The 18,396-nt window shown below is 38.7% G+C and overlaps 1 protein-coding gene across 2 annotated transcripts in view; it reads right to left on the bottom strand.

The window, feature by feature from the left end:
- LOC128666713 (gastrula zinc finger protein XlCGF17.1-like) overlaps positions 1 to 14,771 on the bottom strand; it is a 159,816-nt gene extending 145,045 nt beyond the window's left edge. The window contains exon 1 of one of the 2 annotated variants that reach the window (XM_053721455.1): positions 14,640 to 14,771. In XM_053721455.1, coding sequence (XP_053577430.1) covers positions 14,640 to 14,771 — 132 coding nt within the window. The remainder of the gene's footprint in view (positions 1 to 14,639) is intronic. The other variant, XM_053721456.1, reaches the window with a different exon arrangement.
- Between the last annotated feature and the right edge of the window lie 3,625 nt (positions 14,772 to 18,396).

The raw sequence follows: 18,396 nt of genomic DNA on the forward strand, positions 1-18,396 counted from the left end.
TATATAATATTATAGAGAGGTTCATCTGTCTCACATACACACAGCCCCTGCTCAGTACCTTATACACAGATATATAATATTATAGAGAGGTCCCCTCTGTCTCACACACAAAGCCCCTCCCAAATACCTTATATACAGATATATAATATTATAGAGAGGTTCCCTCTGTCTCACATACACACAGCCCCTGCCCAGTACCTTATATACAGATATATAATATTATATAGAGGTTCCCTCTGTCTCACACACACACAGCCCCTCCCCAGTACCTTATATACAGATATATAATATTATAGAGAGGTTCCCTCTGTCTCACACACAGCCCCTCCCAAGTACCTTATATACAGATATATAATATTATAGAGAGTTGTCCTCTGTCTCTCACACACACAGCCACTCCCTAGTACCTTATATACTGATATATAATATTATAGAGAGGTTCCCTCTGTCTCACACACAGCCCCTCCCCAGTACCTTATATACAGATATATAATATAGAGAGGTTCCCTCTGTCTCACACACACACAGCCCCTCCCCAGTACCTTATATACAGAAATATAATATTATAGAGAGGTTCCCTCTGTCTCACATACACACAGCCCCTGCCCAGTACCTTATATACAGATATATAATATTATAGAGAGGTTCCTTCTGTCACACACATACACACAGCCCCTCCCCAGTACCTTATATACAGATATATAATATTATATAGAGGATTCCTCTGTCTCACACACACAGCCCCTCCCCAGTACCTTATATACAGATATATATTAGAGAGGTTCCCTCTGCCTCACATACACACAGCCCCTCCCCAGTACCTTATATACAGATATATAATATAATAGAGAGGTTCCCTCTGTCTCACACACATTATTGAAAAATAATAAAAATGTTATTTATAAACAGGCAGACAAGGGCGGTGCCTTGGTGGTACTGGATAAAGGATATTATGTGAATGAAATTAAAATGCAATTGAGTGACACAAGTGTGTATAAATTACTAAATTTCAATCCAACATTGATAATACAAAAAGAAATAGGATTCTGATTAGATAAAGCTTTGCAAAATGGTATAATTGATGAAGAGACTGGGAAATTTCTTTTTATTGAAAATGGGATAATACCTGTTTTTTACACCTTACCCAAGGTGCATAAGCAAATTGAAAGACCAACTGGGAGGCCAATTGTGGCTAGCACAGAATCTATCTTTTCAAATATTTCTATCTATCTAGACAAAATTCTAAGGGGCTATGTTGAACAGTCAACCTCATACATAAAAGATACTGGTGATTTTCTTGATAAAATTAAGACCATAGAAACACCAGAAAGATGCATTCTCTACAGCCTTGATGTGGTCAGTTTATACACCTCAATTGAGCACGAAAGTGGGATTGGTGCAATTAAGAATATATTAATTACAAGTGGTGTATACACTAACTCACAACAAGATTTTCTATTGAATTTATTGACCATAATCCTATATTGTAACTATTTTTTGTTTGGGGACAATTATTATATGCAGGTGAAGGGTACAGCGATGGGATCCAATGTCGCCCCTACCTATGCAAACTTATTTATGTCTGCATTTGAAGAAAAATTTGTTTATCAAAATGAGATGTTCCATCTGTATGGCGCCACTTGGTGGCGCTATATAGATGACATCTTTAGTGTCTGGTGGGGCGACATTGGATCCCTTCTTAAATTCGTGGATGATCTAAATAGTGCCACTAGACATATTAAGTTTACCCTCACCTGGGATGAACAATCCTTACATTTTCTTGACACTTTGGTCTATAAAGAAGGTGGAATGTTAAAATCATATATATATATAAGAAAAGTACAGATAAGAATAGTTTGTTGCACTTTACAAGTGCTCATCCACCGGCTCTGATTAGATCTCTACCTAGGAGTCAAATGACAAGAGTCAAGAGGATAGTGTCTGACAAGGAACTTGCTACTAAAAGGCTTAAAGAAATGGGTCAGAAATTCAGTGCTAGGGGTTACCCAACTGACCTATTGCATGAGGAAGTGAAAAGGGCTAGTGAGGATACATGTACCAATAGCATTAAGGAACAAGATAAGAAGGATAGGATTATTTTTGTTTCAGAATATAGTAATCAAAGTTCAAAGATAAAAAGGATTATTAATAAGTATTGGTTTATGTTGAGAGAATGCCATCCAGGTGTACAATCATTTTCTAATAGTCCAATGTCTGCTTACAGGAAAAGCTCTAGTATTAAAGATAGATTGGTGAGGGCTGATATAGGCAGTAAAAAGTTGAAACAGGGCTATATCACCGAAAAAAATCTGGGTTGTTACCCTTGTTTAGGCTGTGCAAATTGTAACAACATGGTAAAAGGTTCTACCTTTGTACATCCACACACAGGCAAAGTGTATAAAATTAATGCTTTTCTTACATGCAATTCTTGTTATGTGATTTATCTTATCAAATGCCCGTGTGGGTGGATCTACATTGGCGAGACTACCCAGAGAGTAAGGGATAGGATTAGCCAACATAAATCAAATATAAGATGTAAAGATCTAAATGCCCCAGTCTCTAGTCATTTTCTATCAAAAAGTCACTCAATTGCTCAATTAAAGTTTCAAATAATCGATCATATTCCTATCCCTCGTAGAGGTGGAAATAGAGAATTAATTTTAAAGAAAAGAGAATCTATGTGGATCTATAGGTTAGACTGTATGTTCCCAAAGGGTATGAACCGTGAAATGGATCTTAACATTTTTCTCTAGATTTTTCTGTAAATTTTTCTCTAAATTGCTTTTTGAATTTTTTTAGATTCTACTTTTCCAAATGTGATTATTGAGAAAAAGAAATCCTTTCCTCCGGATCTGTAACTACTCTATAAGAGGTTTTTCTGTAAAAAAAATATTTTTCTGTAAAAAATTCTGTAAAAAAGTGTTCTTGTATACTTCATTGCATGTATGTAGCACGGTTAGACTTTTTTTCTAAAGTATATTATATGTTATTCTTTATACTGACCACTAAGTGGCATTTACACTTAAGAGTTAAAATTCTCTGACACTGAATGTTATAATGAGCAACACCTGTGGTAGAGGGTATTTAAGAGAGGTGTTTAGTATGTTTAAGTCATATGATTAAAGTGAATGTAAATTTTAAGCTTTTTAATCTACACTACCAATTCTCAATAAACTTCTCATTGAAACCGCAATGTTTTTATTCATAAAAATTATTTTTGTCATATTATAATTTATATAAGAACTTATCTCCGTTTTGAAGGATAACTCCTCCCATCCTGGACTTCCTGTATTAAGACAACATTGCATATAGAGCTGTCCCGCCTGCTCTATTACGTAGTCCTGAAACCCCCTTCACAATGAGAACTCCATTTGCGCATGCGTTTTAAATCAATGTCTAATATGCGCATGCGTTCCCTGATCCATTGAGAATCGTTATCCGCAAAGAAAATTACATTGCGCATGCGTGGCAAAAATTTTATTGCGATCTCATTGCTTGTCAATCACGAATCTGCAGGGAACGCATGCGCAGTTACATCGCGTGACGTAGAAAAAAAGGGGCTGGACGCCACAGGGTGCAATCGATTATTTGTTTAAGGAACGGTCAATCACCTGAGAAATGCGGGACAAGATGGCGGGCGGAGGAATAAAGTAAGAATAATATCGATAAATACCTTTATATTTGTATTTGTTATGCATTTATAAAAAAATTATGAATTAAACTAGCCTTTATTTTGCGAAATTCACAACATGAGGATGAGAGGTGACGGTGAGTTTACATTCACTTTAAGGGTATTTGAGCCCGAAACATCATGATTTTGTGTGCCTTGGTACAATAAAATTGAAATAATTTGTACAATTGGAGGTGCTGCTTGAACTTTTTGCATTTGATCTATCTGGAGCTTTGGCAGGAGCTCTTCAAGCCTGCACTCCTATCACCAGTGCTGGAAGATAATATTTTGCTTTGTGTCTCACAAACAGATACAGCCCCTCCCCAGTAACTTATATACAGATATTTAATATTATAGAGAGGTTCCCTCTGACTCACATAAAGGTCCCTCCCCAGTACCTTATATACAGATATATAACATAATAGAGAGGTTCCCTCTGTCTCACACACACAGCCCCTCCCCAGTAACTTATATACAGATATATAATATTCTAGAGAGGTTCCCTCTGTCTCACACACACAGCCCCTCCCCAGTACCTTATATACAGATATATAATATTATAGAGGTTCCCTCTGCCTCACACACACAGCCCCTCCCCAGTACCTTATATACAGATATTTAATATTATAGAGAGGTTCCCTCTGTCTCACACACACAGTCCCTCCCCAGTACCTTATATAAATATATAATATTATAGAGAGGTTCCCTCTGTCTCACACACAGCCCCTCCCTAGTACCTTATATACAGATATATAATATTATAGAGAGTTGTCCTCTGTCTCTCACACACACAGCCCCTCCCTAGTACTATATATACTGATATATAATATTATAGAGAGGTTCCCTCTGTCTCACACAAAGCCCCTCCCCAGTACCTTATATACAGATATATAATATAGAGAGGTTCCCTCTCTCTCACACACACAGCCCCTCCCCAGTACCTTATATACAGAAATATAATATTATAGAGAGGTTCCCTCTGTCTCACACACACACAGCCCCTCCCTAGTACCTTATATACTGATATATAATATTATAGAGAGGTTCCCTCTGTCTCACACACACAGCCCCTCCCCAGTACCTTATATACAGATATATAATATTATAGAGAGGTTCCCTCTGTCTCACACACACAGTCCCTCCCCAGTACCTTATATACAGATATATAATATTATAGAGAGGTTCCCTCTGCCTCACACACACACAGCCCCTCCCCAGTACCTTATATACAGATATTTAATATTATAGAGAGGTTCCCTCTGTCTCACACACACAGTCCCTCCCCAGTACCTTATATAAATATATAATATTATAGAGAGGTTCCCTCTGTCTCACACACAGCCCCTCCCTAGTACCTTATATACAGATATATAATATTATATAGAGGTTCCCTCTGTCTCACACACACAGCCCCTCCCCAGTACCTTATATACAGATATGTAATATTATAGAGAGGTTCCTTCTGTCACACACATACACACAGCCCCTCCCCAGTACCTTATATACAGATATATAAAATTATATAGAGGATTCCTCTGTCTCACACACACAGCCCCTCCCCAGTACCTTATATACAGATATATATTAGAGAGGTTCCCTCTGCCTCACATACACACAGCCCCTCCCCAGTACCTTATATACAGATATATAATATAGAGAGGTTCCCTCTCTCTCACACACACAGCCCCTCCCCAGTACCTTATATACAGAAATATAATATTATAGAGAGGTTCCCTCTGTCTCACACACACACAGCCCCTCCCTAGTACCTTATATACTGATATATAATATTATAGAGAGGTTCCCTCTGTCTCACACACACAGCCCCTCCCCAGTACCTTATATACAGATATATAATATTATAGAGAGGTTCCCTCTGACTCACATAAAAGCCCCTCCCCAGTACCTTATATACAGATATATAATATTATAGAGAGGTTCCCTCTGTCTCACACACACAGCCCCTCCCCAGTAACTTATATTCAGATATATAATATTATAGAGAGGTTCCCTCTGTCTCACACACAGTCCCTCCCCAGTACCTTATATACAGATATATAATATTATAGAGAGGTTCCCTCTGCCTCACACACACACAGCCCCTCCCCAGTACCTTATATACAGATATTTAATATTATAGAGAGTTTTCCTCTGTCTCTCACACACACAGCACCTCCCTAGTACCTTATATACTGATATATAATATTATAGAGAGGTTCCCTCTGTCTCACACACAGCCCCTCCCCAGTACCTTATATACAGATATATAATATTATAGAGAGGTTCCCTCTGTCTCACATACACACAGCCCCTGCCCAGTACCTTATATACAGATATATAATATTATATAGAGGTTCCCTCTGTCTCACACACACAGCCCCTCCCCAGTACCTTATATACAGATATGTAATATTATAGAGAGGTTCCTTCTGTCACACACATACACACACAGCCCCTCCCCAGTACCTTATATACAGATATATAATATTATATAGATGATTCCTGTCTCACACACACAGCCCCTCCCCAGTACCTTATATACAGATATATAATATAATAGAGAGGTTCCCTCTGTCTCACACACAGATACAGCCCCTCCCCAGTAACTTATATACAGATATTTAATATTATAGAGAGGTTCCCTCTGACTCACATAAAAGCCCCTCCCCAGTACCTTATATACAGATATATAATATTATAGAGAGGTTCCCTCTGTCTCACACGCACAGCCCCTCCCCAGTACCTTATATACAGATATATAATATTATAGAGGTTCCCTCTGCCTCACACACAGCCCCTCCCCAGTACCTTATATACAGATATTTAATATTATAGAGAGGTTCCCTCTGTCTCACACACACACAGTCCCTCCCCAGTACCTTATATAAATATATAATATTATAGAGAGGTTCCCTCTGTCTCACACACAGCCCCTCCCTAGTACCTTATATACAGATATATAATATTATAGAGAGTTGTCCTCTGTCTCTCACACACACACAGCCACTCCCTAGTACCTTATATACTGATATATAATATTATAGAGAGGTTCCCTCTGTCTCACACACAGCCCCTCCCCAGTACCTTATATACAGATATATAATATAGAGAGGTTCCCTCTGTCTCACACACACACAGCCCCTCCCCAGTACCTTATATACAGAAATATAATATTATAGAGAGGTTCCCTCTGTCTCACATACACACAGCCCCTGCCCAGTACCTTATATACAGATATATAATATTATATAGAGGTTCCCTCTGTCTCACACACACAGCCTCTCCCCAGTACCTTATATACAGATATGTAATATTATAGAGAGGTTCCTTCTGTCACACACATACACACACAGCCCCTCCCCAGTACCTAATATACAGATATATAATATTATATAGAGGATTCCTCTGTCTCACACACACAGCCCCTCCCCAGTACCTTATATACAGATATATATTAGAGAGGTTCCCTCTGCCTCACATACACACAGCCCCTGCCCAGTACCTTATATACAGATATATAATATTATAGAGAGGTTCCCTCTGTCTCACATACACACAGCCCCTGCCCAGTACCTTATATACAGATATATAATATTATAGAGAGGTTCCCTCTGTCTCACACACAGATACAGCCCCTCCCCAGTAACTTATATACAGATATTTAATATTATAGAGAGGTTCCCTCTGACTCACATACAAGCCCCTCCCCGGTACCTTATATACAGATATATAATATTATAGAGAGGTTCCCTCTGACTCACACACACAGTCCCTCCCCAGTACCTTATATACAGATATATAATATTAGAGAGGTTCCCTCTGTCTCACACACACAGCCCCTCCCCAGTAACTTATATACAGATATATAATATTATAGAGAGGTTCCCTCTGTCTCACACACACAGTCCCTCCCCAGTACCTTATATACAGATATATAATATTATAGAGAGGTTCCCTCTGTCTCTCACACACACACAGTCCCTCCCTAGTACCTTATATACTGATATATAATATTATAGAGAGGTTCCCTCTGTCTCACATACACACAGCCCCTGCCCAGTACCTTATATACAGATATATAATATTATAGAGAGGTTCCCTCTGTCTCACATACACACAGCCCCTCCCCAGTACCTTATATACAGATATGTAATATTATAGAGAGGTTCCTTCTGTCACACACATACACACACAGCCCCTCCCCAGTACCTTATATACAGATATATAATATTATATAGAGGATTCCTCTGTCTCACACACACACAGCCCCTCCCCAGTACCTTATATACAGATATATATTAGAGAGGTTCCCTCTGCCTCACATACACACAGCCCCTCCCCAGTACCTTATATACAGATATATAATATTATAGAGAGGTTCCCTCTGTCTCACACACACAGTCCCTCCCCAGTACCTTATATACAGATATATAATATTATAGAGAGGTTCCCTCTGCCTCACACACACACAGCCCCTCCCCAGTACCTTATATACAGATATTTAATATTATAGAGAGGTTCCCTCTGTCTCACACACAGCCCCTCCCTAGTACCTTATATACTGATATATAATATTATAGAGAGGTTCCCTCTGTCTCACACACAGCCCCTCCCCAGTACCTTATATACAGATATATAATATTAGAGAGGTTCCCTCTGCCTCACATACACACAGCCCCTGCCCAGTACCTTATATACAGATATATAATATTATATAGAGGTTCCCTCTGTCTCACACACACAGCCCCTCCCCAGTACCTTATATACAGATATGTAATATTATAGAGAGGTTCCTTCTGTCACACACATACACACACAGCCCCTCCCCAGTACCTTATATACAGATATATAATATTATATAGATGATTCCTGTCTCACACACACAGCCCCTCCCCAGTACCTTATATACAGATATATAATATAATAGAGAGGTTCCCTCTGTCTCACACACAGATACAGCCCCTCCCCAGTAACTTATATACAGATATTTAATATTATAGAGAGGTTCCCTCTGACTCACATAAAAGCCCCTCCCCAGTACCTTATATACAGATATATAATATTATAGAGAGGTTCCCTCTGTCTCACACGCACAGTCCCTCCCCAGTACCTTATATACAGATATATAATATTATAGAGGTTCCCTCTGCCTCACACACAGCCCCTCCCCAGTACCTTATATACAGATATTTAATATTATAGAGAGGTTCCCTCTGTCTCACACACACACAGTCCCTCCCCAGTACCTTATATAAACATATAATATTATAGAGAGGTTCCCTCTGTCTCACACACAGCCCCTCCCTAGTACCTTATATACAGATATATAATATTATAGAGAGTTGTCCTCTGTCTCTCACACACACACAGCCACTCCCTAGTACCTTATATACTGATATATAATATTATAGAGAGGTTCCCTCTGTCTCACACACAGCCCCTCCCCAGTACCTTATATACAGATATATAATATAGAGAGGTTCCCTCTGTCTCACACACACACAGCCCCTCCCCAGTACCTTATATACAGAAATATATTATAGAGAGGTTCCCTCTGTCTCACATACACACAGCCCCTGCCCAGTACCTTATATACAGATATATAATATTATAGAGAGGTTCCCTCTGCCTCACACACACACAGCCCCTCCCCAGTACCTTATATACAGATATTTAATATTATAGAGAGGTTCCCTCTGTCTCACACACAGCCCCTCCCTAGTACCTTATATACTGATATATAATATTATAGAGAGGTTCCCTCTGTCTCACACACAGCCCCTCCCCAGTACCTTATATACAGATATATAATATTAGAGAGGTTCCCTCTGCCTCACATACACACAGCCCCTGCCCAGTACCTTATATACAGATATATAATATTATATAGAGGTTCCCTCTGTCTCACACACACAGCCCCTCCCCAGTACCTTATATACAGATATGTAATATTATAGAGAGGTTCCTTCTGTCACACACATACACACATAGCCCCTCCCCAGTACCTTATATACAGATATATAATATTATATAGATGATTCCTGTCTCACACACACAGCCCCTCCCCAGTACCTTATATACAGATATATAATATAATAGAGAGGTTCCCTCTGTCTCACACACAGATACAGCCCCTCCCCAGTAACTTATATACAGATATTTAATATTATAGAGAGGTTCCCTCTGACTCACATAAAAGCCCCTCCCCAGTACCTTATATACAGATATATAATATTATAGAGAGGTTCCCTCTGTCTCACACGCACAGTCCCTCCCCAGTACCTTATATACAGATATATAATATTATAGAGGTTCCCTCTGCCTCACACACAGCCCCTCCCCAGTACCTTATATACAGATATTTAATATTATAGAGAGGTTCCCTCTGTCTCACACACACACAGTCCCTCCCCAGTACCTTATATAAATATATAATATTATAGAGAGGTTCCCTCTGTCTCACACACAGCCCCTCCCTAGTACCTTATATACAGATATATAATATTATAGAGAGTTGTCCTCTGTCTCTCACACACACACAGCCACTCCCTAGTACCTTATATACTGATATATAATATTATAGAGAGGTTCCCTCTGTCTCACACACAGCCCCTCCCCAGTACCTTATATACAGATATATAATATAGAGAGGTTCCCTCTGTCTCACACACACACAGCCCCTCCCCAGTACCTTATATACAGAAATATATTATAGAGAGGTTCCCTCTGTCTCACATACACACAGCCCCTGCCCAGTACCTTATATACAGATATATATTATATAGAGGTTCCCTCTGTCTCACACACACAGCCTCTCCCCAGTACCTCATATACAGATATGTAATATTATAGAGAGGTTCCTTCTGTCACACACATACACACACAGCCCCTCCCCAGTACCTTATATACAGATATATAATATTATATAGAGGATTCCTCTGTCTCACACACACAGCCCCTCCCCAGTACCTTATATACAGATATATATTAGAGAGGTTCCCTCTGCCTCACATACACACAGCCCCTGCCCAGTACCTTATATACAGATATATAATATTATAGAGAGGTTCCCTCTGTCTCACATACACACAGCCCCTGCCCAGTACCTTATATACAGATATATAATATTATAGAGAGGTTCCCTCTGTCTCACACACAGATACAGCCCCTCCCCAGTAACTTATATACAGATATTTAATATTATAGAGAGGTTCCCTCTGACTCACATACAAGCCCCTCCCCGGTACCTTATATACAGATATATAATATTATAGAGAGGTTCCCTCTGACTCACACACACAGTCCCTCCCCAGTACCTTATATACAGATATATAATATTAGAGAGGTTCCCTCTGTCTCACACACACAGCCCCTCCCCAGTAACTTATATACAGATATATAATATTATAGAGAGGTTCCCTCTGTCTCACACACACAGTCCCTCCCCAGTACCTTATATACAGATATATAATATTATAGAGAGGTTCCCTCTGTCTCTCACACACACACAGTCCCTCCCTAGTACCTTATATACTGATATATAATATTATAGAGAGGTTCCCTCTGACTCACATACACACAGCCCCTGCCCAGTACCTTATATACAGATATATAATATTATAGAGAGGTTCCCTCTGTCTCACATACACACAGCCCCTCCCCAGTACCTTATATACAGATATGTAATATTATAGAGAGGTTCCTTCTGTCACACACATACACACACAGCCCCTCCCCAGTACCTTATATACAGATATATAATATTATATAGAGGATTCCTCTGTCTCACACACACACAGCCCCTCCCCAGTACCTTATATACAGATATATATTAGAGAGGTTCCCTCTGCCTCACATACACACAGCCCCTCCCCAGTACCTTATATACAGATATATAATATTATAGAGAGGTTCCCTCTGTCTCACACACACAGTCCCTCCCCAGTACCTTATATACAGATATATAATATTATAGAGAGGTTCCCTCTGCCTCACACACACACAGCCCCTCCCCAGTACCTTATATACAGATATTTAATATTATAGAGAGGTTCCCTCTGTCTCACACACAGCCCCTCCCTAGTACCTTATATACTGATATATAATATTATAGAGAGGTTCCCTCTGTCTCACACACAGCCCCTCCCCAGTACCTTATATACAGATATATAATATAGAGAGGTTCCCTCTGTCTCACACACACACAGCCCCTCCCCAGTACCTTATATACAGAAATATAATATTATAGAGAGGTTCCCTCTGTCTCACACACACACAGCCCCTCCCCAGTACCTTATATACAGATATATAATATTATACAGAGGTTCCCTCTGACTCACACACAAAGCCCCTCCCCAGTACCTTATATACAGATATATAATATTATAGAGAGGTTCCCTCTGTCTCACACACACAGCCCCTCCCCAGTAGAGGTTCCCTCTAAACTGATTGGATGTTTATTGAATGTCTCACATACACACAGCCCCTCCCCAGTACCTTATATACAGATATATAATATTATAGAGAGGTTCCCTCTGTCTCACACACACACAGCCCCTCCCCAGTACCTTAAATACAGATATATAATATTATAGAGAGGTTCCCTGTCGCACATACACACAGCCCCTCCCGAGTACCTTATATACAGATATATATTAGAGAGGTTCCCTCTGCCTCACATACACACAGCCCCTCCCCAGTATCTTATATACAGATATATAATATAATAGAGAAATTCCCTCTGTCTCACACATACAGTCCCTCCCCAGTACCTTATATACAGATATATAATATTATAGAGAGGTTTCCTCTGTCTCACACACAGAACCACAACAAGGAAGTTGGTTTCTTATTCAAGCTGTTTCTTATTCGTGAAATTCTGTTTCTTATTCATGGAAGTTGGTTTCTTATTCATTTTTTTGTCAGACTGCTTTAAATTGACTTTAAAATAAAAATATAGGTTTTATTTATATAATATGATTCATATAATGTAGTTACACAGAAATTGATGCCAACCCTGGCATAAGTGCTCTAATTCTCATTTTTGAATAAGTACCAGGTATTTTCAAAGGGTTAATAACCATTGGGCAACTGATTTCACTATGAATATATACAGGGTAGATCCCCCTCCATGCCATGCAATTATTTTTAGCCTGGCTCAATTGTGTTTTGGGCACAGAAATTGATGCCAACACTGGCATAGGTGCTCTAATTCTCATTTTTGAATAAGTACCAGGTATTTTCAAAGGGTTAATAACCATTGGGCAACTGATTTCACTATGAATATATACAGGGTAGATCCCCCTCCATGCCATGCAATTATTTTTAGCCTGGCTCAATTGTGTTTTGGGCACAGAAATTGATGCCAACACTGGCATAGGTGCTCTAATTCTCATTTTTGAATAAGTAACAGATATTTTCAAAAGGTTAATAACCATTGGGCCACTGATTTCACTTTGCATATATACAGGGTAGATCCCCCTCCATGCCATGCAATTGTTTTTAGCCTGGCCCAATGGTGTTTTGGGCACAGAAATTGTTGCCAACACTGGCATAGGTGACATAATTCTCATTTTTGAGTAAGTAACATATATTTTCAAAGGGTTAATAACCATTGGGCCACTGATTTCACTATGAATATATACAGGGTAGATCCCCCTCCATGCCATGCAATTGTTTTTAGCCTGGCCCAATGGTGTTTTTGGCACATAAATTGATGCCAACACTGGCATAGGTGACATAATTCTCATATTTGAATAAGTAACAGATATTTTCAAAGGGTTAATAACCATTGGGTCACTGATTTCACTATAAATATATACAGGTTAAATCTCCCTCCATGCCATGCAATTGTTTTTTGCCTGGCCCATTGGTGTTTCTGGCACAGAAATTGATGCCAACCCTGGCATAGGTAACATAATTCTAATTTTTGAATAAGTAACAGATATTTTCAAAGGGTTAATAACCATTGGGCCACTGATTTCACTATGAATATATACAGGGTAGATCCCCCTCCATGCCATGCATTTGTTTTTAGCCTGGCCGAATGGTGTTTTGGGCATAGAAATTGATGCCATTGCCAACACTGGCATAGGTGACATAATTCTCATTTTTGAATAAGTAACAGATATTTTCAAATGGTTAATAACCATTGGGCCACTGATTTCACTATACATATATACAGGTTAGATCTCCCTCCATGCCATGCAATTGTTTTTAGCCTGGCCCAATGGTGTTTTTGGCACATAAATTGATGCCAACCCTGGCATAGGTGACATAATTCTAATTTTTGAATAAGTAACAGATATTTTCAAATGGTTAATAACCATTGGGCCACTGATTTCACTATACATATATACAGGGTATTTATTCATAGTGAAATCAGTGGCCCTTCAATTTCTGTGTCAAAAACACCATTGGGCCAGGCTAAAAACAATTGCATGTCATGGAGGGGGATCTACCCTGTATATATTCATAGTGAAATCAGTGGCCCAATGGTTATTAACCCTTTGAAAATATCTGTTACTTATTCAAAATAGTAATATTTGTATTGGTGCCAACGTATGCCCTTTTTTCAAGTTTGTATATTCAATTGTTGTATAAAGGGATTCCACCTCTGTGTAACTACATTATATGAATCATATTATTATTTAAATTAAACCTATATTTTTATTTTAAACTCAATATAAAGCAGTCTGACAAAAAAAATGAATAAGAAACCAACTTCCATAAATAAGAAACAGCTTGAATAAGAAACCAACTTCCTTGTCGTCAGCCCCTCCCAGTACCTTATATACATATAATATTATAGAGAGGTTCCCTCTGTCTCACACACATACAGCCGCCTCCAACAGTACCTTATATACAGATATATAATATAGAGTTTTTCTCTTTCACACACATTATACACAGTTACGCTGCACATTATTACACAGAAGTGGCTGCTGTTTTCACCTGGGTAGTTACTTACTGGCCTGCCGAGAGAGCGCGCGCGCGCACTGAACAGAAATACGTTGATGATGAAAGTGACTGAAACATGCCCTGCTGTGACGTCACAAGTACGTTTTAGTCTCCAAATAGAACTAAGATTCCCAGCATGCATTGCAGAAGACGCTCTTATCAAAAACGTTACGTGCGTAAAAGAGGCGGTGTTACACTTTGATTGACGTTCATTTTACTGATGATGTCTGTGCCTCTTCCTCCCTCTTGTGGTTGTTTTTTGTATTGCTATGCTAAATAATGTTATCAACATCAGTCTGGTTAAAGCAATCATATATAAATATATAAAAATAAAAGTGATGTCCATAGAACTTTATTAGTATATGAACATAAAAAATGTGTGTATATATAACATGTATATCAAAAAATATATATTACTACTGATGACAAATACTCTAAATAAAGAATCTAAATTGAATCACATGTAGAATTAATCAACTGATAAACTAAAGACTATAACAAAAAGTACTAAAGTATATGAAGCATAATAAAGATGCAGCCATAACAATATTTTTATTGAGCCCATAAGGAGTAATAATCTTTATTGTGCTTCATAAGGTCGGTATTAGTTATTAATTTATAAATTTATTTTGCTACTAATAACACATACACTAGTAATACATTTGTAGTCATATACCCCCCAACTATCCCAATTTTCGCGGGACAGTCCTGATTTTAGGGGTCTGTCCCAGGTCACTAGCCATCTGTCCCGCATTGCCCCATGCATTAAGAAAAAAATATTATATTTCTATTGGACACATTCTTAGAAGCGGCTGGCTTTTCTCTCATAAAGTTATATACCTGTTAGATTCCTTGTGGAAAAGTAATGGTGTGTGGGTTAAGTAGGAGTAGGAAGGCTGTATACCCTCTGACCTCAGGTAATGGTGACCTCTAACCCCTGGTAGTGATGATGTCTTCCCCTGGTGATAATACTGGCATGCCTTCAGTTTTATACGATGAGCAGTGCTATCACCAGGGTTACGAACAGTGGCAGCCTCAGACTGCCAGCTAATGTGCTTGCCAACCACGGGACCCCATACAATGAGTTACAGATACCCATGGCATATATGATGTAATGTGTGTGTGTGTGTGTGTGTATCTGTATTAGGGTTGCCACCTCAGCCATGTTTTCCTGGGCACTTAATGAGTTACACATGCTGCAGGGTTTGCAAGGAGGAACATGTATTGTGTTTCTGGACAGCACTATTCATATTCCTCCCTGCACACCCTGCAGCATGTGTAACTTATAAGTGTTCTGTATTTTAAGGGACAGGTGGCAACCCTATATGTATAAGTGTATGCCATGTTGTGAGTGTGTATCTGCATGTGTAAGTGTATGTCATGTTGTGTGTGTATCTGCTTGTGTAAGTGTATGTCATGTGTGTGTGTGTATCTGCATGTATATGTGTATGTCAGTTGTGTGTGTATCTGCATGTGTAAGTGTATGTCATGTTGTGTGTGTATCTGCATGTGTAAGTGTATGTCATGTTGTGTGTGTGTATCTGCATGTGTAAGTGTATGTCATGTTGTGTGTGTATATCTGCATGTGTAAGTGTATGTCATGTTGTGTGTGTATCTGCATGTGTAAGTGTATGTCATGTTGTGTGTGTGTGTGTATCTGCATGTATAAGTGTATGTCATGTTGTGTGTGTATCTGCATGTGTAAGTGTATGTCATGTTGTGTGTGTGTATCTGCATGTGTAAGTGTATGTCATGTTGTGTGTGTGTATCTACATGTGTAAGTGTATGTCATGTGGTGTGTGTATCTGCATGTGTAAGTGTATGTCATGTTGTGTGTGTGTGTGTGTGTGTATCTGCATGTGTAAGTGTATGTCATGTTGTGTGTGTATCTGCATGTGTAAGTGTATGTCATGTTGTGTGTGTGTGTATCTGCATGTGTAAGTGTATGTCATGTTGTGTGTGTGTGTGTATCTGCATGTGTAAGTGTATGTCATGTTGTGTGTGTGTGTGTATCTGCATGTGTAAGTGTATGTCATGTTGTGTGTGTGTATCTGCATGTGTAAGTGTATGTCATGTTGTGTGTGTGTGTATCTGCATGTGTAAGTGTATGTCATGTTGTGTGTGTGTGTGTATCTGTATGTGTAAGTGTATGTCATGTTGTGTGTGTGTGTGTGTGTGTATCTGCATGTGTAAGTGTATGTCATGTTGTGTGTGTGTGTGTATCTGCATGTGTAAGTGTATGTCATGTTGTGTGTGTGTGTGTATCTGCATGTGTAAGTGTATGCTATGTAGTGTGCTACTGTGCATCTTTGCTGACTTTAAAGTCCAGAATATAGAATATTAATGGGGAATGCAGAGAGCATTTTTAAAGAATCTATTATTAAATGTCCAATTAAGATAAAAATATTTAGTACTGTCTCTGAAAAGGCTAATTAAATACAGAGCTCATATATCTATACCAGTGGTTTGAACTTGTGTTTGATTTGCTGCCTAAGTGTATTAAAATATACAGTATCTCACAAAAGTGAGTACACCCCTCACATTTTTGTCAATATTTTATTATATTTTTTTATGTGACAACACTGAAGAAATGATACTTTGCTACAATGTAAAGTAGTGAGTGTACAGCCTGTATAACAGTGTAAATTTGCTGTCCCCTCAAAATAACTCAACACACATTCATTAATGTCTAAACCATTGGTAACAAAAGTGAGTACACCCCTAAGTGGAAATGTCCAAATTGGGCCTAATTAGCAATTTTCCCTCCCTGGGGTCATTTGACTCGTTAGTGTTACAAGGTCTCAGGTGTGAATGGGGAGCAGGTGTGTTAAATTTGGTGTTATCGCTCTCACACTCTCTCATACGGGTCACTGGAAGTTCAACATGGCACCTCATGGCAAAGAACTCTCTGAGGATCTGAAAAAAAGAATTGTTGCTCTACATAAAGATGGCCTAGGCTATAAAAACAACAAAAGAAAAGGGGGCGCCCTTGAGAGTATCTATAAATGGTAATATGTAGTATATGAGGTAGCTTATATGTTACCAATAGAAATGCACTTTTCAGTATAAATGATGATACACTGATTCAGTAGTAACTAGTATATATGTTGTGGACAGAGTAAATAGATGTTAACCTATACAATTTGATAATCACAATGTTAATAGGACAGTTGTATCTCACTCAAAACTAGTATATACGTTGTGAACAGAGTAAATAGATGTTAGCCTAAACAATTTGATAATCACAATGTTAATAGGATAGTTATATCTCACTCAAAGATAGTGGTTAATGGGTGACAATGATCACTATATTGTCCTTTATAAAGGTCTTGATAGTAGAATACCAAGGCAGCAATCTGTAGTGGTCCAGACCAGGATCCAATTAAGCAATCTAAAATATCAAACAGAGACAGATGCGCCACATGGCCCAATATTGTAGTTTCCAAATTTATGTAGATTTTACTATATAGTTGAACTCACATGTATTGGAGCACCTCAATTGGTGCAAATGACACAGTCTGGGATCTATAACAGTCACCCAGCAGACCGGCCTCTCGAGTTGTTCAGGGTCTGTGTAAAATAGAAAACACAAAAAAGCCTATATGGCCTAGTATTGTATGACTAGAGTGATTTCACACCAGATAGTAGTATAAGATTTTGAACTCACATTTGGTGAAGCATCCCCAATGATGCTATAGAGACAAGCTGGGATTAATTCAGTCACCCAACAGACTTAGCTCGTGGCATACAGCATGCAATAGTCCTCT

This window comes from Bombina bombina, chromosome 7 (assembly GCF_027579735.1).
Source record: "Bombina bombina isolate aBomBom1 chromosome 7, aBomBom1.pri, whole genome shotgun sequence".
Lineage (NCBI taxonomy): Eukaryota > Metazoa > Chordata > Amphibia > Anura > Bombinatoridae > Bombina > Bombina bombina.